This window comes from Vespula pensylvanica, chromosome 14, assembly GCF_014466175.1.
Source record: "Vespula pensylvanica isolate Volc-1 chromosome 14, ASM1446617v1, whole genome shotgun sequence".
Taxonomy (NCBI): Eukaryota; Metazoa; Arthropoda; class Insecta; order Hymenoptera; family Vespidae; genus Vespula; species Vespula pensylvanica.
Genome location: NC_057698.1, coordinates 1,158,558 through 1,182,183, shown reverse-complemented (window position 1 = coordinate 1,182,183; position 23,626 = coordinate 1,158,558). Strand labels below are relative to the sequence as shown.

General features: G+C 32.0%; 3 protein-coding genes across 3 annotated transcripts in view; all 3 read left to right on the top strand.

Moving 5' to 3' along the window:
- LOC122634251 (neuromodulin) overlaps window positions 1–8,820 on the top strand; it is a 49,852-nt gene extending 41,032 nt beyond the window's left edge. The window contains exon 4 of the mRNA XM_043823004.1: window positions 8,573–8,820. Coding sequence (XP_043678939.1) covers window positions 8,573–8,725 — 153 coding nt within the window. The 3' untranslated portion in view covers window positions 8,726–8,820. The remainder of the gene's footprint in view (window positions 1–8,572) is intronic.
- Window positions 8,821–12,198: 3,378 nt separating this feature from the next.
- Window positions 12,199–14,810, top strand: LOC122634253 (zinc finger matrin-type protein 5). Its single transcript, XM_043823006.1, has 3 exons — window positions 12,199–14,032; window positions 14,178–14,315; window positions 14,386–14,810. Exons 1-3 carry the CDS (start codon window positions 13,906–13,908, stop codon window positions 14,619–14,621), a joined length of 501 nt encoding a protein of 166 aa, XP_043678941.1. The 5' UTR covers window positions 12,199–13,905; the 3' UTR covers window positions 14,622–14,810.
- A 501-nt stretch (window positions 14,811–15,311) lies between these two features.
- Window positions 15,312–23,626, top strand: part of LOC122634247 (pleckstrin homology-like domain family B member 1) — a 42,205-nt gene continuing 33,890 nt past the window's right edge. The window contains exon 1 of the mRNA XM_043822994.1: window positions 15,312–15,685. The gene's annotated coding sequence lies outside the window, so the exon portion shown is untranslated. The remainder of the gene's footprint in view (window positions 15,686–23,626) is intronic.

The window sequence follows — 23,626 nt, the reverse complement described above, 5'->3', positions numbered from 1 at the left end:
AATTTAATATAATTTAAAAAGGAGACAAATAGATAAACGAAATTTCTTATAATCTCCAATCGATTTTTTCTAATCAATTTCTTAATAGATCTTTTATAATGGAAAAAAGTTAACGATCGATCGATGAAGTATCAATTTCATCAAGTCATAAATTTTGAAATTACTGTGCCCCTAACGATAGGCAACCTTAATACACGTATGTATACGGTAAAGACATTACCGCAGGCGCCTGAAATCGTCCTAATCCATCATAAACTGTATCGAACGAACAAAATCAAAGAGAATGAAAATGAATGAGTATAATTTTCGAAAGAAAATTTTTCAATGCGTCACGTGCAGGAAATATTCGAATAGATGATATATGAAAAAAAAAAATATTTGCAAATAAGAAAGTACAATTTGCGATATTTTTCCTGCAAGAATGGTATTCGAAACAATGTGTATATGTGTAGAAGGAAAACAAGGGAAGGTAACAACGGTAAACGAATACGTACGAGACATGCTTGACTCTCTCGACCATTGATATTGCGTGCTACTCAGGACTACGTGTATATTTATACATGTGCATATGTATGCATCTGTATATGTGTGTTGTATATTCAAAGTTTATCCGTGTTTCTAGCATTGTCCACATGAAAATGGCTTCTATGCATAAAGTGCGTACTAACGAACACGACTATAACCCAGATTGTATACATATACACTCTGCAAAATTTTAATCAGAGTAGAGAAAACAACGTAAACGTTGGCAATACGACTTTTCGTAATACTTTCTAGGCAACAAACATGAATTTGTATCATTAACATGTTTTACTATCACTAACATGAAAATTTATTTTTATTAGATACTAAATTAAATTTTACTGCATACTAACTTTCCCGATGAAAAGCGAATTTTCTTTTTCGTTTCGATAAACAGAAATAAAAGTGAAAACTTCTTCAAAGGGAATTATTTCATTTTGGTTCAAACAGAGTACACCGAAATTTATTTTGATTATCATTTCTTTACGGTTCAACGATATAAATAAGATGGAAAATAAAAATTTCTTTATTCAAATTTTTGACAAAACGAGACTATTTTCGTAATCAAATGGCGCGCGTGATTAACATAAATTGAAGATGAAAAATTAAAAAGGAAAGAAAAAGAAAATCTCTTAAACGTTCGAATTAGATTTCGCGTATATAACAAATAACAGATTTCAAATTTTCTGAATAAACGATCTGATGATAATAAGCGGAAAATTAATAGAAATCTTGAGGAGTGAATAGAATGGCTTCTTGATTTGTGAAATCGTTTATTAAAAATGGAGCAGTCGTAGGAACACATTGCCAGGCGTGGGAATACATTAACGCTCTTTACGAATAGAGAAAAAAAAGAAAGAGAAAGAATGAGAGATGTAGTGGTGAAAGAGGAAGGAAGAGGAAGGTGGAGTTTGCGTTAGTGCAACAGCAAGTACAGTGGTCTCGAATCGACCTAGTTCAACCTCGTGCATTTACAGAGCTACACAGAGGTATAAATAAACGAGTACCGTGCATTACAAGTACCTACCGACAAGTAAAAGGCATCCCTTCTCTCTCCCCTCTCTCATTCTCCCTCTCTTTCTCACTATTCAATTGGTTTTGCACACTGCTAATATGTATTTTTAGTTACGTCGGGTGTTAATTCTGATCGCAACATTGAAAGTCAAAACAATCGTACATTCAATCGAAGAGATTCGTCTAAATGATAAATAATATTGTGGGTTATTTATTGAATCGATGATTATGATTATGCGACCTAATTTATACAATAATTACATATATATTTATATATGTATATATTCGATTGATAATTAATGCGACATGTATATATAATATTGATATCATAAGTAATATATATACATACATTATAATACATACATACATATACATAAACATTCCAAATTCCAAGACCGCAAAACGTTGCTTCTTGAATTTTTCTTCTTTTTTTTTTTTTATCGACGTCGTAAACCAAGACGAATCAACGAAAATACGTCGATTGATCTCGAAACGCAGGAACCATTTCCTGTCACGTAAGGCAGATAGAAAGCTATGAAAAGTCGTGTACGTCCAAGCGATAGGATATCGGTCTGAGTAGAAGGATGAAAAGAGTTCGTCGTCGGAAAACTAAGAGGATTCTCTCTCTCTCTCTCTCTCTCTCTCTCTCTCTCTCTTTCTTTCTCTCTTACACCAAAGTCCGAAAGTGCTCTTCGTGTCTCCTTTATCTAACGTCGCTTTCTAGATGCTGCACGAGCGCATTGCATTCACCTCCAAGCATCTCTACCTTTCTATAACATATAGTCCTTTATCTTTTTTCTTTTGCTTTTTCTTTTTTCTTCTTCTTTCCTCTCCTTTTTTTCTCTTTCTCTCTCTCTCTCTCTCTCTTTCTCTCTCTCTCTCTCTCTCTTTCTTTCCCTCTTTCTCTTATGTTTTTTCGGCCGATACTCCAAGAAACCCAACTTCAAGCTTAGCTTTCTACTATCACTTCAAGCACGTACCTCCTCCCTCTCTCCCTTTTCATCAGCGAAACTACTCTAGTAAAAATAAAAGGAAAGAAATAAAAAAAGTTCAGATGAATCCATTGAATTTCTTTCGAACTATTCGAAATTCGTAATATATAATATCGCTTTTATCATATGACAGATTGTGAATTATTATTTTTTCTTCCTTCCTGTCCTGCAAGATTTATTTAAAGGAAAAAGAATCTTTTCGCGTTCTGTTTCCATTGGCAATCGGAAAGTTCGCGCTTCTTTTAAATAAATAATACGTGGGTAATGTCATTGGCGAATAAATTTAATATATTTATACGAGAGAGATAATGAAAATTAAATTCTTGTTTTCATATGAAAATCCAAACGTAACCATCGCTTCATCGTTAGATTTATTATAAAAAGAAAATCTTTTCTTTCTCTCTAATGCAATCAAAATGCACGTATTTGTACAAATTAAATTTTTAAATATATAATAGCATTGTGTGATATTATGAAAGTGAATAAATTTAACATATTTATATACGTGATAAAACAAATGAATTTTTCTTCGCGCGTAATAATTCAAACGTTGCCTCATTTGATATAAAAGATCGAAAAAAAAAAAAAAGAGATAAAAGAGAAAACAAATCTTGGTTTTATTATCTCAAACGAACGACCAATGCAAATTTTGTCGCAATTTGAATGAATAATAAATAAATTAAACGTATTTATATACGAATAAAATTTCGTTCACGTTTAATATAGTATCGTAAAAAAAAAAAAAAAGAACAAAACCAAAGGAAAAAAAAAAAGAAACAGAAAAAAACGAAACAACGAAAACGACATGTAAGAGAAATATTTTTCATACATTTTTTTCTTTTTTTTTTTTTTTTTTTTTTCCCCTACCAACAACAGTCAATGCAATTATTATTGCCGTAAATATTTAAAGAAATGTTATATGAAGGAAAAAAACGATGTAATGATTAAAGGGATTCCGTATGAGAGTCATACGACAAAGAGAATTTCTCTAATCTGTCGTTGTGTATACAACCAAGTGTAACACGAGAAATTTCTCGTAGCAACTGGGAAGAGAAGTGACGGGAGCTTGCGTGAACAGTTATCCTAACAGAAACATCGATGAGAAACAACGTTGAGGGCCATGCATGCAGCTGCAAACGCAACCTTAATTAATATAACAATACAGGCGAGCTTCGAAACTGGAGACTTTAGTAGATACCTAACAATTCCGACAGTGTAGAGAGAGAGAGAGAGAGAGAGATAGACCGATATATAGGAGTATTGTTAGGTCCTTTAACATCATCCTGTGTTGATCCAACGCAGGACGTGGCACGACTGTGAATCTAATGCGTATCTGTGTTCAACCAAATCCTTTTGATCAGTCGTTATTTCTCTAATCTCTTTTAACATGCTTTTGTCATGCCTTTTGTAATTGTAATCTTTGAAGGATTCTTTTTGTCATTTCTTCTTTGTGTTCCTTTTTTTATTTTTTTTTCTAATCAATCTTAAAACATTCCTTGTGAGTTCAGATCATTCAGGGTGTTCAGATTTCATTCTTTGCGATCTAATCGGTTTATTAGATTTTTTTTTTCTTTTTTTTCTTCTAATTTTTTCTCTTTTTTTTTTTTCTTTTGGTTGTTTTATTCTCATATCTTTTATTATCTCAATCATTTTGAAAGATTTGTCTTGACTTAATTCTTAAAAAAAAAAAAAAAAAAAACGAAACATGTGATCCGTCCAACGATTCTAATCACTTAAAAAATTCATTTTTTTAGATCACTGTCTTGCTACAAATCTGATTAAATTCCTGAAGTTTTCTTTACTTAAATTTATTTTCGTTTACTCGATCCTCTCGTTTAAAAGATTTCGAAATATTAATTCTCTTTCTAAGATACACTCGCAGCTATTCATTTTTCATTTTATTGCTACTTCGCTTAGAAAAGAGGATGAGAGGAAAAAAGTTAGAGCTGAACGTGGAATCGATCGATCTTCTATCAAAATGATTGATCGATCGTAGAGACGACAAAATTTCTAAGTCCTCTTGCTTCCACAAAATACTTATCTTTTCCTCGTCCTTCGAAGTTGGAATCGCTTTTCGAAAAATATCTCGAGTAGTTGAACGTTGAAAAGTTAAGGACAGTTGGGAAGGACATGAAAGATTTTGTGGTAAAGAAAAACGTTAGCAGTCTCATGCAGGAATCCTCGGGATTTCTTTGACTGTTCACGGACAGCTGTCCTCGCGAGATGAAAAATTGAGAAAGAATTCGAGAAAAGCTAAAAAGATCTACATTATTATATTATAATAATTATTTTCTTCTCTTTGTTTATACATAATCCTTAAAAATTATTAAAAACAAACACTATCGTACGATAAAATTAAAGAGGAAGTTAACAGGGCGACTTGTTGAAGGAGTTTTCGTACTCAGAAATAAATAAAACAGTGAAATAATGTTTATTAGCTCGAGTGAAACGTGTCAATGAATAATCGGACAATGTGCTAGATATGAATAAATCATTTTTAATATATCTGTAACGTCAAATTAATCATAGTAGATCGAAATATTTTTCTGCAATACGCTGCTGATAATTCCAAGTAGAAATTGTCGATGTATGATCCGACAGTAGGATTTGATCGATTCAATGAATCCAAATATTTAACGAAGATCGATAATAATATGTATTCTAAGATTCATAAATACTCTTTAAAAAAGAACTCGTAATCGTAATATCGTTAATAATAATTTAAACTCGATGTGTTAATTTTAGCAAACAGAATGGACAGCGCGCGTAATCAATATTACTGATAATTTTAATGTACTTAATAGAAAATGTCAAAATATATGAAGGACAATGAAATTCGCTATTAAAGTTTAATATCAAATGTAAAAAGGATAATATTAGAGATTTCTGACGTGCCTTATCAAGAATCTCTCAGAGCTCATAACTCGAAGCTTCATTCTCCATTCTCAACGTACATCCTCAGCGTGTTTCGCCAACGATCGATGGTATATTTCGTAATGTCGACTCGAAACATTTCGACACGCGAAATCCGAGCTAAGCTGCGATTTTCATTTAAGTAGTTCCTCGCCGATCTAAAAATCCTTGCCGAGGAAAACGATGAATCCTCGATAAAACTTCATCTCGTTATTCGGCCATTTTTATTTTCAGAAGGATTTTCTTCACTGAAAGAATTCTTTTAACGTAATTAATTAAAATTCTATTAGACTGATTAGACTAATTAATTCCAATTCTTTCATTTATCGTACATTTATCGGAGATAAAGTAAATGTAAAAGAAAAAATATCTGACGAATAAAAAAAAAAATATATATATATATATATATATGTATATATTTTAATGATCGTTCGTTAAATATATTGCACGTTAAAAATATTTTATTTCTGATACATTATCCGGTTGGTTGACATTTCTGGAACTAATTGGTTGACATTGACTGAAACTTAATTACCACGATTTCTTTAGCTACCAGTCACAATTAAACTCAAAATACGTGTTCGAAGGAAGTTTTGTTTCTAGGTTACCACTTTCCTTTCTCTCTCTCTCTCTCTCTCTCTCTCTCTGTCTCTCTATCTCTTTCGTAATCCAGTTAAAGAACTCAGATGTATTAGGATCTTCTTTCGATTCCTTTAGAAAGCTACGTAAGTTTCACATGCGACTTAACGTAAATAAAATATAGAAATTCTGAACTCGTTAAAAAGTCAAGTTCCTGTTTCGTACTTGTGTGACACACAGTACATTTATAATTATACCTAGATAACTACCCGTATGTGCTATATATTCTCAATGTTCATGTTCATTCTCGTTAGTTGCTTTCGACTCGATAACTCGTTCGAGAATTTTCCTTCTCTTGTTCACGTTTTCACGACGAGAAAGTGAGAATAGGTGGAAATAGAAGAAGAAGAAGAAGAAGAAGAAGAAGAAGAAAAGAGAGAGAGAGAGAGAGAGAGAGAAGTAGTGTAACCTCCAGACTAGTTGCTCGAATTAATTAAACAGAATTAATTGGAACCTCTTGAAGTTTCCCGAACTCAAGTTTTCCTTTTCCTAGGAGATTCGATTCGATCCGTTAACAAACCAAGCATCGAGTCGAGTCTTAAGTTAGTGTTAAAGAGAGTCGTTGAAATGGAACGTGGCCTTAAAAAAACAAACAAACAAAAAACGAAAAAAAAAGGATATAAAAAGAAAAAAGAAAGAAAGAAAGAAAAGAGAAATAAAAAAAAAAGGGGAAAAAAGGGTCACTCGTTGTGCTTTGTGCGAAAGCATGAAACCTTTTCAAAGGATTTCCAGGCTTCGCTTTCAACGTTCCTTCTATCTCTCTTTCAATAATTGCACGGCTATACAAACTCTATCCTTTTCGTAAAATAAACCTTTTTTTTTGTTTGTTTGTTCATTTGTTTGTTTTTCTATTTTGTTCAAATTGATCGGACCTTGATGCATTAACGTCGTTTATGTTATTATGTAAACTTTTAATATTACGATCGTTAACGTTATCGTTGTAATATAATAGGATTTACATCGTCATCATCATGATCGGCATAAAAATTATTGACGATATTGAAAAATTATGATAGCGAGCATTATTGCCGGGGTAAATGTCGTGATCATTAATATTATCGACAAAAATCAGAAGGTTGATAAAAAAAAAGAAAAAAAAGAGAGAGAAAAAAATCAAAGAACGTGAAGGTAGGAAGATCATCGGAATTATCGTACATTTGATCATAAAAATGTCATATTGAACGTAGAAGAGAAATACAATAGACGATATAAACTCGAGAAGTAATTCTTGAAAATGATGAACAAACAACTCGTTTCCAGAAGAAGAAATCTAGCACAATTGTAATGCACATGACCTATAAGATAACTGAAAGAGACGAGGTATACATAAAACGTGAGCTCGGTTCACTTCGATCACCAGTTCAGTTTGCATTTCAGTGACGAGAAATAATAGAGGAACGTACTAAGTCTCTTTCGATAGTTTTTCTTTCTTTCATCTTTTATTTGTTTCGTTAAAAGCTATAGATACATATATAGATATGTATGTGTGCGCGTGTATGTAGTTACTTACTTACTTACTTATTTACTTACTTACTTACTTACTTACTTCCTTACTTACTTACCTACATATTTCGAGCCGACACGAATAGGCCTGGCCTTTTCTTTTAAAAGAAAGAAACCATCATGTTCTTCCGACGAGAGAACCGAGAGAAGATTAATGCCCTTTTGACTCGTCGAAAACAGGGGTTGGTGAAGGGATGAAGGGAAACGAGAGGCAAACGAGTAGGGTAGTACGACGTGCCGATGCAAATGTGTTAGCGTAATTGTAATTTACATGTTTATAAAGCTCGTTTGCATGTGACTCGTCTCTCTCTCTCTCTCTCTCTCTATATATATATATATGTATATCTATCTATCTTTTTCTCTCACTTTCTCTTCGTTCCTTCCTTCTTTCTCTTTTCCTCTTTTTTTTTTTTTTTTTTTTTTTTGCTAGACATCTTTTCAACGGAAACTCGTTCTAACGGGCGCACGCTATGACGTCGGCCATACTTCGTCATAATTAAATCTAAAAATAGAGGGGACGTGTAAAGCTAATGCGAAAAAAGAATGCCGATAAATTGGATAGCCGAAAGAGGAGGACAAGATTTTCATTGACACATATCTCTCATCTTTTTTTAATAATACACGAATCCTTTTTAATAATGCAATCTAAGGTTCGTGTATTTAAATGATGCACGAAAAAGAACAAGAATCCTTTGTAAATATGTCCCAAGTTTTCTTTTCTTTTTTTATTTATTTTTGTTTTTCAAAAAGGATTCAAGCTCGTTAAAAGGATTTCGTTCTTCATACCAAAAAAAGGGTTTCTGATGTGAAAAAGAAAATTGGGATCGCAATTTCGTCTTGTTAGATCCGATCCGAAAGGAAATCTTTTTAATTTGACGATACAAACGTTTGATACAATTTTATGACAAAAGAAAAAAGAAAAAGAAAAACCTCGTGAATTGTTGTAATTCGATATAATTCTCTTCTTTCCTTTGTATTTTTCATTTTAGGTTGAAGATGCTGTGAACGAATTAGAGGGTATAGATCTAACGGATCCGGATTTGCACAAGGCAGCGACAAAAATCCAAGCGAGCTTCCGAGGTCATAAGGTTCGCCAAGAGGTTTCCGTTGCTCCAACCACCGAAGCCGAGGATAAGAAATAAGATGGCGGCCGGGCGTGTCGGCCATCTTGGGAAGAGGACCGAAAGTGATTTTTTCGTATATTCCCAGGGAGCGACGAAGGCAGCTAGTTTCTTGAGAAAGAAAAAAAAGAGAAAAAAGGAGGGAGGACAAATAAAAAACAAAGAGGAGGAGGAGGAGGAGGAGGAAGAGGAGGAAGAGAAGGAGGGGAAGGAGAAAGAAGAGAAAGAGAAAGAAGAAGTAGAAAATGAAGAAAACCATGCTACAAGATCTCCTCCTTTAGGCGAATCGAGGACGACAAATTGAGCGGATCATTACGCGAACGTCGGATTAGTTTCACTTTCGTTCCTTCTTTTCTTTTTTTCTCTTCTTCTTCTTCTTCTTCTTCTTCTTTTTTTTTAATCTTTCTTATTCTCTTTTTTTTCCTCACTCTTCCTCGCGAACGTTCGAAGATATTTTTTTTCTACCTAAATTTTCCTTTTATTTTAAATTCTCGAAATTTAAAATAGAGAAATTTCTGATTGCTCGACATCGTAACATGTCTGAAACAGGCAAAGGAACAATTATTCAAAAGGAATGAAAAGATCGACGAAAAGTAAATGTTAGATCTTTCCTTTTCGTATTTATCATCAAAACAAGATGAAAAAAAGGGAAGAAAAGAAAATGAAAGGAAGATGAAGGTAAAAAAAAAACAATAAGAAAGAAAATATATATGTGTGAGCTTTCGACGTCCATATTTTTTCCTTATCCCTCTTCCTTCCCTTTACCCCTCTCTTCTGTATCTACTCCCTAACGAATTCGATGCTGTAGTATGTGAAATCAGTAGAAAAGCATGAAATACGTCATTCGAAAGGGTCATTAAAAGCTCGAATGTGATTCGACACGATCGAATACCGAATCTCCGTCTGTCTATCTGCCTACTTCTCTTTCTCTCTTATACATATATACATAGAGTTTCAAGCAAACGTAAACGTCGTTGTCGTCTCTCTCCCACTCTCTACCCAACCCCTAACCCTCTTTAGTGGGCTTAGAGCAAAGCACCAGTATAATTATCGGAAGCGATTCTATTTCGAGCAAGGCTAGCATATATATATATATATATATATATATATATATATATATATGTATGTATATCTAGATATACATATTACATATATAGATGCATACATAGACACATGTATGCATATATACATCCATACATACATACACACATACATACGTATGAAACCAGCCTAAAGGGATATGTGCTTACGCACCTAGAAATTTATCACAGCGATCTGTGTACGAGATGTAACCCGGTAATTGATTTACGCTTTGACGCGTGCAATTGTAATGCCCATTAATTGCTACTCTTCCTTAATCCTCTTCCATTTCAATCACTCAATCTCTTTTATAAGGAAACTGAGAAGGAGATATCCCAAATATTTTATCTGACTTTTCAAAAAATTGCCAAAATATGATGAATATAAATGAAGGATAAGGAAAATGTAATTCAAATGACGATCGAAGCTCACCAAAATTTATTATTATTATTACTATTATTATTATATTATTATTAATATGTTGTTAGTACATAAGTGTACATCGACGGCAGTTATAAAATTTAAAAAAGCACAACAATCGGTCCTCGGGTCCCCACCGAGCCAAACTCGAGCTTGAGAACAACATATTTAAAAAAAAAAGTAGAAAAAAAAAACAATAAAAAAAGGGATATATAAAACTCCTTCGAAAATAGAAAGTTTTCGGTCGGTCCAACACCACGTACGAATTAATTAATCGCGAAACTCGTTATAAACTACCGAGTTACGGTGTATAGCGAATTATAGAAACGTTTGATAATCCATTTGAAAGTTAATATATATATATATATATATATATATATATATATGTAAAGCGTAATGAGCACCCTCATCTGGCTACCTAGCCATCCCTCTCTTTTCTCGACGAACTCATATACTCTCTTTATCGTATATATTATGTACGTATATTATTATTATCTTTATTATTATGATTAATATTATTATTATTATTAATATTATTATATTAAAAAGATAAAACAATTAAAATAATAATAATTAAGAATAACGACGAATTGATAACAAAAGAAAAAAAATAATAATAATAATGACAAACTATGGGACGCGTACGTGTGGAACACATTTTAATCGGTACATATTAATTTCGATGATTCATTGGATGCTATTATAAGAAGAATTATTCGTACATTCATTACTTTGTAATTTTTCTTCTGATAACTTTAATCGTTCACGAATAACGTATGTGTATGACGGGAAACATTGTAAAAAAATTTTCTTCGTACACGTACGTACGAACAATTGCCTATTCTAAGGGGCTCTTTTTATCGGAATAATTTACCCGTTTCTCCGCAAGTTGGCGCTCCAAGCAATCGTTGACATCGATCACTCAAGATCGTAATACCTAACTGGAAACCACACGCGATAGACGTTTGAAAAATAAATATTAAAGCGAACGAGCTCGTTGCCAATGATCTATTATCACGAACAAAATCACGAATAATTCTTCTCGACGTTTGTCCAATGTTTTTTATCGAGAAAGAAAAAAAAGGAAGAAAGAATAGAAGGAAATAAAAGAATAATATTTCACCTGCGAATTTATTTTTCAACGACGAATAACGAAAAGCATATTTTTGCGTATTTCAATGCTTTAATTTAGCATATCTCGTTCTGACAACCACGAACACACACGTATATATACATATATGTGTATATCTATATGTGTGTGTATGGGTGTATGTATGTATGTGTGCTTCAAGCGCTTATAAATCCTTCCTTTTGCTGGATTCGACTTTAATCGTAAAGAAAAAAGGAATAACGCAATTTACGTTAACGAGCGAACGTAGGTCGTACTGCCAAGCAAGCGATAAGAGTCAGTGTCATAAAATTTAATTCATTCTAGTCCTATAGCTTTTCCTATTATTTGTAGATAAACGAGCATGTAAATGATCGAGCAATGAACCGATGTTTTTAGCAGGCCTAAAAACGTATAACGCTAATTAAAAAGAAACAAAAATAAGAAAAAAGAAAAAAAAAACGCAAGCAGCTTCTTCGTTTCCCGAGCATTGAGATTATTTTTTTAATAATAATAATAATAATTAACGAAAGAAGAAGAAGAAGAAGAGGAAGAAGAAGAAGAAAAAGAAAAAGAAAAAACGAGAGATCATGGAGCCTTTCAGTGATTGGGCCCATTCAGCGCGTTAAATCGTTCTCGATTTTTCTTTAAAACCGTATTTATCGTGATTAAAGATTATACAGAGATGCACGAAGCGACACGATTACTTTTGAACAATTGTATACGTACATATGTATTTAACGATATCATGCTCGAAAAAATAATACATAATGCGTCGTTAGTATTTCTGTATGTACGCATGTACAGAGAATTATTCGTGAGAATTATTCTTTCTTAAATATTCTCTCATCTCACGATGATGCTTCATCAGAAAAAGAAAAAGAAAAAAAAAAAAAAAAGATAAAGAACAAGTTATTGAAAATTTCGTGGATCGAAAACTTTTTTGAGGTTAGAAAACGAACAGAACGTACTCCGTAAAGATATGTATCGATATATCATCTTTCGAATAACGTTCTAAGCTTAACGAGAACGAAAAACGTGCTGAACTTTAACTTTCAAAAACGTCCTCGATGTTTAGAAGTTAAAATCCAATTAACATGCATATTATAACTCTTTCTGTCTCTCTCTCTCTCTCTCTCTCTCTCTCTCTTTTTTATTCTCTCTTCTATCATGATTACGCTTTGAAATTTTTCAGTTGATTTTTCTTATTACGACATGACGATATTTCGTCGTTGTAAACGAACGATTCAATAGGTAATCAAAAAATATCTCCGTAGTAATGTGTGTACGTGTACGAATCCCAAAAGTGCGATCATGCGAAAAATGGGGATTCCAAGTAGATAATAATAACGCGACTCGTGACGCTTGATAAGAGAAAATACACCGAAGGTATAATAAACTTAAACATTTTCACACGAACAACTTCAATAATCGCTTATCTCCGACACGAATTACGAACTTGTGAAATGGGATTGATCGATTCGTTTTATTTGAAAGAAAGAAAGAAAGAAAGAATGAAAGAAAAAGAAAGGAAAAAAAAAAAGAAAAGAAACATTGCGATAATGTAGAACGATTCAGCGTAATTTTTGGCTAATTTTATCGTCCTCGTGTAGCGAGATACACGATATCTCTCGACTTTAAATATTTCGGCTTTCTTAAGGGAAAAAAAAAAAAATTCAAAATACATTCTACACATTTCACGTTATTTATAAATTATTAAACTATCGCTTGTGTAAGAAGCTAACCAAGAAGTGTTTGACGATCGTCGAAGATGTTTGTCACGTTAATCGATTAATATCGATATTGATAATATTTCAACTGTGAATTCTTGTACTTCTTAACTACGGTCGGTAAGGAAGTTAGCTTGAAATTTTCATGAATTTTTAAGATATTTCTCATATAACGTTAATTAACTTTACTCATTCTCTAATATTAAACGCTTCCAATCTTAAACGCTTAAACAATTTGGCAAATCTCCCATCGAGAGGAGTAATGTATTTGTTGAAAAAAAATAGTTGAGAAGGATTTCTTCGATCGTTGATTATGTACAGCTTAGATAAGAAAAAAAAGGCAACAAACATTTTCGTCGATACGACGGCATTATCACGTAAAACTAGATTAGCTACGCACAAAACGCTGCAGTATACATATATTACAAGAATGTAAGAAGAAAAAACAATTGTAATGTTTAAACGAGCAGTATCGTGTATGTAATCTGTTTGTGTATAAAAAATAAATATCCATTAAATGTATTATCTAAGGGCACGTTGATTATAAAATTACGTGTCAAAATTGAACTGCTTATATACGGAAACATTTGTTTTTGCTTCTTTTTTTCTTTTTAAAATGCAGACTGGATTATTATAACGAAGTAGTATATTATTCGCAAAATTACCGTTAGATGGTGCTTCAAACGCTTCCAAAGTATCAATAATGCAGTTTTTCAACGAAACGTGTCGATGTTTATATATGTTGTTTAAATGTCGTGCATGTGATTCTAAGTACATTAACGTTTCATGTAAATAATTTAATAGCCTTAGTATATACATACACTTATATTCACTACTTTTGCTATTATAAAAAAAGCGATAAAATGGGTAAAAGATATTACTGCGATTATTGCGATAGATCGTTTAAGGACGATCCAGAAGCCAGGAGAAAACACCTCTCTAGTTTACAGCATGCCAAAAATCGAGCAGATCATTATAGTTTTTACAAAGGTATTTAACATAATTTAGTAACATGAAACTTTTTCAAGGAATATTATTATCAAAAAAAGATCATGGAAACTTAACCTATACGATCTTCCTTTTATTTTCTATAATATTTATTATCTTTATTTGCTTCGAAAATGAATCCTTTTAGATCCTGAAACAATATTGCAAGAAGAACAAGGAAAAATACCTTGCAAAAGGTATATGAGCAGTGGTGATTGTGCTTTCGGAAGTAGTTGCAAGTTTTCTCATTACGCACCGCCCTTGATATGGGAACTTCAACGTATCGGTATATAATAATAATAATAAATGCTAAAGAATACAGAACAGATGATATTGATGTCTTTCGTAATTTAAAGTTGCAGTTAAACAAATGGCAGCATCACACTTCAAACCGCAAGGTGGATGGCCCAATTCAGATGACATAGTTAAAGAATTTTTTGTAGATATTACCAATCCGGATACAACAGAAGAATTTACTTATCCTATATGGGATGTACCACCAGAATTACATAATTATCCAAACTTACCACCGTCATTATGGCCTGTCACACCGGAAAGCGTTACCGATTCCAATTTTGAACAGTGGAGTTAAAAATGTAAATAGCTCTCACGCTCTGCTTCCAATACATTGTATATACGCGATAACATATTAATTTAAGCGAAACAAGTTTACGTAAACAAGATAAAATAAAAATTAATTTCACTTCAACAAGAATAATCACCGTCATAAATCTCATATTAAAGGATTATTATAAAACGAAATATAAGTAATTATTAATAACATTAATAATTAATTACCAATATCATAAATATTATAAATGATATCAATAATATTAATAATGATATTATATTCAAGAAATATATTAATTTATCTCTCTCTCGAATACTGGTCGCATATATTTTCTCTTCTTTTTTTTTAAATAAATCTTAAACCCATTTACATGAAGATTCATAAACTTAACAACTTCGGTGCACTATTTAACAAAAAGAATCAATGAATCAAAATCAGTAAAAAAAGAAAAAAAAATATGTATATACATAAAAATTCTTTATCCATATTGTTTATTTATACAATACAATTTGTTACAATAACATTAATCGTTAAGAAAAAAAAAATTGCGATAGTCTGGTGAAAACAAACGAATGACGCGCCATCTTACGTAACAAGATGGAAGAAGATCGGAAGGAACATCGGGATTGGTCGATAAGTTTCGCGTTTCCCGAGCGTCTACCCCCTCCACCAATCGCCGAGCGAGATCGGGCCGCCGCATAACGACTATGCGTCGCGGCACAGTAGCGAAGTGTCCGTTGGCACGAATGGATTTGGCGGTTCGTTGATATTTCTTAGTTTCTTCGTTGGCGCGTCGTTTCTCGTCGATAAAACTTGCTTGATTCCTTTATCCTTACTTTCTCGTACGTTCACCGATCACGTACATTAAGATTATGTGGTCGAAAAGTACGACTCGGTATTCGAAGAAGCGCCGATCGTCGTCCATCGTCCTTCTTCGTTTCTGTGTTTGAAGGAACGCATGCGGTGCTTCGATTCGTCCTGACGCTGCCGGGGCCCTTTCGCCGATTTTGCCCACTGGATTTTTTTTTTCCAATCGTCTCTTGCTGTGTCCACTATCAGCTAACAGCTACTCCTCGTCATAGTCGGTGAGTCTGTCCCTTTTTTTTTTTTTTTACTTACATTTTTTCCTCTCTTTTTCTTTCTTTCTCTTTCTTTTCTCTCTCTATTTTTCTCTCTCTCTCTCTCTCTCTCTCTCTCTCTCTCTCTCTCTCTCTCTCTCTCTCTCTCTCTCTCTCTATGTTGCTCGTTCGTTTGTTCGCTCTTTTTTTTGAAAAGCACATGCGTCAACTTGTTTCTCGCGCGAGTTGTGTTACTCGGACAAAAAAAAAGACGATCGGGGTGGTTCGACGCTCTTGAAAAATAAAAAAGAAAGAAAGTAACAGAGTACAAATAAACGAGCAATGAGAAACATTCGAAACGATTCTTACAACTAGGTTATCATTAGATTAATTACTTTATACTCATGTGTCGTTTTTACGAACGTTTTTATTTTTTGTCTCTTTTAAATTTGCCAACGTTACTGACGAAGGAATAAAGGGGAACGTTATCTGGCATCAAAAGCGTTCTGTATGACGTCACACTTTGTTACCTACAATTATCTCATAGAATTTGATTGACGTTTTGTTTATTATAAATCGTTTGATTTGATTTATTGCGTGTACGTGTTATAATAAGAAAAAAAAAAGGTTATTTTATTAAATCGACGTGTCGTATGACAATAATCGTTACATAATCTATAGATATCAGTAATACAATAGAGAGAGAAAGAGAGAGAGAGAGAGAGAGAGAGAGAGAAAAGAGACAGAAGAAAGAAAGAGATAGAAAAAAAAAAGCTCGAAAATCATTCGGTGTGTTCTCTTTTATGACGCATTAATCGTTGGTATACAAGATGGCGGATAGTAAGAAAAATGCATTTTGCGAGAGAATATTTATGAAAAACGATCACGTTTCTTAACAATGATCACAATATTTCGTGAGAATAATATTGAATGATTTGAATTGTAATTGAATCGTACAGTTCGATCGAACAGGGATTTACATGTGATTTTCGTATGTAACTAATTTAAATGCAGAATACATTCTGTCGTTGATTCCTACAGATAATGGACATATATGTGTATAAGTATTTAATTAATAATTAAAGAGAGCATGTTTTATATAACGTAGTAATATTTTATATGCTCAAATTATACTGTAGTTAAGAATAATGTGCTCTGTGCGTATGTGCATATATATGTGCATATTTCTTGCAATTAATATACTTATATATATATATATATATAAAATTTAAATAAATGCATTTTATATGTACGTATACACACACATACACACACATATATATATATATAACTATTATCACAAGAAAAATATTCAGTTCTCGTGATATTTGATAAAATGACTAACCATTAAGGAAACACGTGATAAAACGGTATCAGTGTATCGATTGAGAATTTGTTCTGTCTTCTATAAACTTCTTCGTAAGGTTTAAACGAGTTATCGCACGTTTTTTGACTCGAATAGGTTGATCTGCGTCCTTGCGCGTTCCGTTCCGCGTGCTCGCGCCACGCGATCGAACGATTCCTTTTCGTCGAGCTTTACTAGGCGCCGATTTGAATACAATACCGTTCTTGGATCTACTGCGTTCACTGTTGCGGAACGTGTTACGAGCTATGAAAATCCAACCATCTAGACGTACACATACACATACACACACCCACACACAATGGGGAGTATTATATATATATATATATATATATATATATATATGTTGAATATTATGAAAAACTGTTTTATTACGTATACGTATATATATCTTTTATAATTAATCATCAAAATTTAATTTATAAAACACACAAAATATGGGTGCGTATTGTGTGCTCATATATACATTTGTAAAACTCGAATATTAAACCAAAAAGTTGTTCAATATACGTACTTACACACACACACACACACACACACACACACAATACATACATATATTTCTTGTGATTAATAATCAAAGCTTAATTTATAGAAAACGAATTACATAGGTCATGATATATCGGTAATAATTTATCATAATTGTAATCGATTCGTTAAAAAATAAACGACAGAACAATTTCGTTTATTCGTGACTCGTTCTCCAGTCTGAGGGCGAGAGGGTTGGTAATAATAATCGTATCTAAAGGAGATTCGTATTAAACTAGGGGAGAGGAATGTAGTAGTAATAGTAATAGTAGTAGTGCTATAAGAAGAAGAACAACAACAACAAGACGAAGAAGAACTAGTAATAGTTCTAGTAGTAGTAGAAGAAGAAGAAGAAGAGAAAGAGAGAAAGAGAGAGAGAGAGAGAGAGAGAGAGAAGGAAAGAAACTTATATTGCATCGAAAGAAAGAGAGGCAACGACCTGCCAGGGAAAAGTAACATGCAGTCCGGTCACGATTCTTCGAGAAGGTCGTGACCTTGACGATATAGGCTACAATGCTACGTTTACCAGCGTGCATCGACGATATTTCGAATTAGTTTTCGATATCGAATTTATGATTGCCTTACCCCGATCCTCGATCTACATATATATTACTTGCGATACACTCACTCTTACATTTTCCTTTATCATGTAAATTAAATCTAATGGAAGAATTGAAAGGAACATCTGATATAGATGTTATTCTTATTTCTATTTTAATTTTGAAATAATTTCGATTTTATATGGATATCGAGAAACTTTTTAATTGCCGTGTATTAGGATATATTTTTTGTATTTAATAATTAAGGATTCAGAAAAGTGTTCGTGTGCGCGCGCGTGTGTGTGTGTGTGTGGGTGTATATATATATATATCTTTTAATTTTTACCTTATTTCAAGATATTGATTATTATATTGTATATGTAATAATATATACTGATAGAAAATAATAATGATATATAATAATATTATTGAGACTGACTCGTTAAATTTTGGAAAGATTCTCGAGCTTTTTTCAAAGAAAGATTTTCGAACATCTGTGATCCCCTTCACGATACAACAATACAACACGCGTGCACGATATCCTGAATGAAAGCGATTTCACTCTCGACCTTTTGTCCTCTCTTAGGTCTTCCTACGATCGATTGTCGTGTCGACGTATGACACACGCCATCGTTTCTCTAATTAATGCCATCAGGCAGTACGATTATTTACAACAAAAAATTCGACCCATTTATAGAACTGACAATCGATTATGAGAAAAATAGGCATATATAAATCATATATATATATATATATATATGTATTATAAAAAGCAGGTTGATCTAAAGTTTAATTTCTTACAAATTTGCATTTATATTATTAACAATTAAATTAAATATATATATATATTTATTTATTTATGTGATATAATTATTGAAAGTAGTTTCGTAAATCCATGCTCGAACTAATCAACGATATTCTATATTAGAAATAATACTCAAGAGTCTACGTACAAACGAATCAATGATTTCGTTGACAGACTCTTGAGAGACGAAGAGAAAGAAGAAAAAGAAAAAGAAGCTGCTAAAAACGTGTCGTCTAGCAATTTAACATGATTTATTTCGATTGCCTTTATGCGGGCCTTATTACGTCACACAATTTCACTGTGCTTTTGTGTCCACTCCATTGGAATCTCTTTTTTAGTTTTTGCCATAAGTTAGGATGATCGAAATGGATGGAAAATTAAAAATTCGATTTAAAAAAAAAAAATTATAATTTTTTTTAATGAATTTTATAAATCTTTTTTTTTTTTTTATAAATTCCTACATGCACATACACACATACACGATTAATAATAAAATTTCTATTATTTGTACATATAAACGAATATTTAAAATTTTCTAATTCGATGATGTCTTACAGACAATAGTAAAATATCGATATATATATATATATATATATATATATATATATATATATATATATATATTGATTGACATAGTTTCTAATATCTTTTAAGGATAATCAAAATACATATACGGGAGGGTTAGTATAATAGAAGTTCAATTAAAATCAATGACCGTCAATGATTCGAAATGTTTAGTCCTCGTCGTTTGAAACGACGATCGTTGCTACGAATCTATATCGTGTTTATACGAAGCCATTTTTATTTTGACTAATGTGACAGACGTCAGAGTTGTATTATCAAGAAGAAAAATAGAGTCGTCTCTTGATCTTCTTCTCTTTCCCAATCGTTCATTGACGCTTACTAATCACCCTGCGATTCGTTTTTTCGTTTTTCTTTTTCTATTTTATTTTACATTCACTTCAAACTATTATTACTTTTTATTTTGCAATTTTTGTACTTTGCGAGATTTGCTCTGTCATACAATAATATTAATAATTATTATTATTACTATTATATATAATATATTTAGATTATATTTTTAACATATTAGTATAGCTATGATTATTATTTTTTCTTGTTTAATATTTTTATAATTACGATTGAGAAGCAGCATAATTTTTTTTTTTATTCACAAAGATTGTTATTTTCTTCTTTTCAAATATTTTGTTAATCGAGGATGGAGGAGAAGAAAAAGACAAAAGGCAAAGAAGGAAGTAAAAGTTAAATATTTAGAAATCCAAATAGAGTCTATTAACGAATACTCGTTTAAAATTTGTTAGATAAGATAAATTTGATAGATTTCGGAGTTGCCGTATCGTTTCTTTAGAACCGCCGACGAATTCGTTTATTGTCCGTGGCTTTTAAAAGTGTCAACTCTCTTCGAACTTTCGCGGTTTTCTTTCGCAACACGACATTTCTGCGGTAAAATCTGTCAATAACCGTTACGCTGCGGTTTCAGGTGTTTAATCGAACAGGTTTAAACCCGATATGTCTTTCCTCGCCATTAGCAACCGAGGCCGTGCGTTGGTTGGATGGATACAACATCCAACGTTCCATCGTTGTTCCTTTTTCGAAATACCGATCGAACAAAGGACAAAGACATATTCCTAGCCCACTTTTTCTTTTTTTATTCTATTTATAATCATTGTCTTTCTTCGTCGTCTTTGTTATAGTAATAAAATAGTAATAAGAAAAGAAAAGGAAAAAAAAAAATAGAATTTTTAAACAGACACCATTATTATAAGAAATGATATAAAGTCATCATCGTTGTTGCAGATCGGAAATGAATTGTATCGATTCATATATGTCAGATTGAGCCAAAAATTCTTAGATTTGTATTTTTACGATTTAATAAAAAAAAAAATAGCCCGAGAAGTCTCGAGAAAGAGTAATCTATTTTTTTTTTTTAAATCGTTTAGGAACTTTTGTCCATGATGAAGAAATAGAAATGAATTTAAAAAAGAAAAGAATATTTTGTAATGTTAATGAAAATTAAATTTACAAAAAAAAAAATAAGGAGGATGATTCATAAGTGATAAATCATATTCGTATTAATGTTAAAAATCGAGAGATCGAAAATATTCTTTTTTCTTTTTATTATTAGCATTCGAATAAGATACTTCATGAAAAAAAGGAATGAACACAATTTGAAGTCGTACGTTATGAGAGAAAGCCGAGTTAGTTGGACATCGAGAGCGAGCGTTCGTTGCAAATTTATTACGCGTCCGGGCCCGTGTTTATGGTGGCATTAATCAAAAGCAAGACTAACGGACACGATAAACAATGGCCTATTAGATTTTCAAGTTGAGCCTTTCTACAGTATATTAAAATTCCATGGATCGATCTATCTCGTCAGGTGCACGGGGATTAGTTTACAATTTCTTTCATAAACAAAAATAATTAGACAAATAATAATATAAAAAGGAAAGGCAATTAATCTTTAGCAAGATCAACGAAATAATATTTTTTCTAGCTCGCATAGATTATCGATGATCTTTTAAAAATATACTATTATAATTTGAAACTTGGGATAATTGATTGAATTAATTTTTACAACGAATTTATTATTTATTTCTTTACGTGATCGTGACATTACGCGAATAATGTCAAATGTATTCCGTATGTGTAATATAATATTACTATGTACACGAATACATCACTGTTTGTATGCACCTTCGACTAGAATTATACAACTTGGCGAACATCCATAGATTTTCTACACGTCACCAAAGCTAACACCCACCCATTCATAACTTTTACCTACGTAGATACATATGTGTATGTCGGAAATACCTGTAAATACCATCTCGACGTAGTCGGCATAAGCTGATTTCCCCTTTTATTCCCTTCTTCCTCGTTTAACGCGCTAATAATTTATAGCTTCAGTTTTCTTTTTTTTTTTGGAATTATCAAAGGAATTACATTCGCATGAAATTATGTAATCATTGTATTATAAAATTATCGATGATTACGCTCGTTAATTGTCATCGTTCTCATTTTAATACTATCGTCTATATCATCGCAATAATATTGATGAATCCTTTGCATACATGTAATACGTGATTTTGAAAATTGAATTGAATTTTTAATAATTTTTTAATACAATATTTTCTTTTCTTTCTTTCTTTTTTTTCTCTCCTTTCGACAGATTGTAAAATTACAAGCCTAACAACTTTTCGTTCACTTTGTATAAAAGGAAATACAAAAAAAAAAAAGCGGAGAAGAAAAAGAATAAAAAGAAAGAAATAGTAATAATTATAAAAGACAAACAATGTTTAGTTGAGCGGGTCAAGATTTGATGTTGAAGTGCGTGCTATCATCATGGCACGTACAGAAAACAAGCTCTAGAATTCTTCGCAGACGTTTCCTTCCTTTTTCCCCGTTTTATTTCCCACACCAGCACCGATCGGCGATCACTCTCGCCGTTCGGAATGAGATCCAGTTTCGCTCTTCGTTAGTTCACGTTCGTGGCATCGGCAGCCATTTATGGAACGCCGAGGAGCGTGTTCGCTTAGTATTATGAGAGAGCTATGTATCGAGTCTACCTTGTCCTTTTTCTGTTTCTTTTTCGAAAGGAAACACGACTTTTTACTCTCATCTTCCTTTTTTCCTTTTTCTCTTATTTTATTAAAAAAAAAACAAAAAGAAGATTCGCGACGTTTATATATATAATATTAGTTAAAACTGATTTTTCTCTTCCCTTTTTTCCTTTCTAGAATATAAGTATTTGATAAAAATTAAGAAAAAAGAAATTATGCAACGGAGATAGTAAAAAAAAAAAAAGAAAAAAAACTAAAGAAAAAAAGATAATGTTCGCATAAAATTATTCCTAATCGAACGTAACGAAATTGAATTCTTCTTTTTCTTTTTTTTCTTTTTTAACATACGCATACAAAAACAGAATCGAGATACTTATATAAAATCTAAAGCATGTAGTAACGTATATATATATATGTTATTGATTAAATATATTACATTCATTCAATGTTATTTTTTTTTTTTTTTTTTTTTTTTTTTTTTTTTTTTTTTTAATTAACAGAGTTTCAGGATAAAGAAAACTACTTCGTATACGATAAATATGTCGATCGAATATATCGAGGAAATACATATGAACTATAGAGAATTAGTTATACTTGTGTAGTACTCCTAGAAGCAAGTGCTTTCGGATATAAGCGAATATAAGCTTGGTAATCGAACCGAAGGAGATTTTTCTTATTCCGCATCGTGTTACGTGAACGGTCGGTCACTCGTAAGTCATCTCGCGGATAATGAAGCAGAACGATGGCGTAACGGTAACACGCATCGATTCCATAGTTATAAACGCGAAAGTTTTATGTGTTTACGAGCTCAACCTCCCCCACTTCGAAGTTCCTATCTCGAACAGATTGTTATTAAAACACATAAAATATATATATGGTGTATGTCTGTATGTGTGCACATATATACATTTTCTCCTTTTATTCTTCCTATTTTCTTTTTTTTTTTTTTTTTTTTTTTTTTTGACACGTACATGCATACATACACTACTCGTTTCTATTGTTTGTAAATATCGATCTCTTTCATTTGTATTATTCTTGCTACTTCTGTTTTTTATTATTAAGTGTTTACGTAAATGAATACATACAAACGCCGCATATTCGTCTATTGTAAATTTTAATCTTTTTATTTGATTGTTTTTGTTTTCTTTTTTT

Coding starts and splice junctions, on each gene's coding strand:
- LOC122634253 (XM_043823006.1), top strand. CDS start 13,906: ATGGGTAAAAGATATTACTGCGATTATTGCGATAGATCGTTTAAGGAC. Junction 14,033..14,177: donor TCATTATAGTTTTTACAAAG/GTATTTAACATA, acceptor GAATCCTTTTAG/ATCCTGAAACAATATTGCAA. Junction 14,316..14,385: donor ATGGGAACTTCAACGTATCG/GTATATAATAAT, acceptor CGTAATTTAAAG/TTGCAGTTAAACAAATGGCA.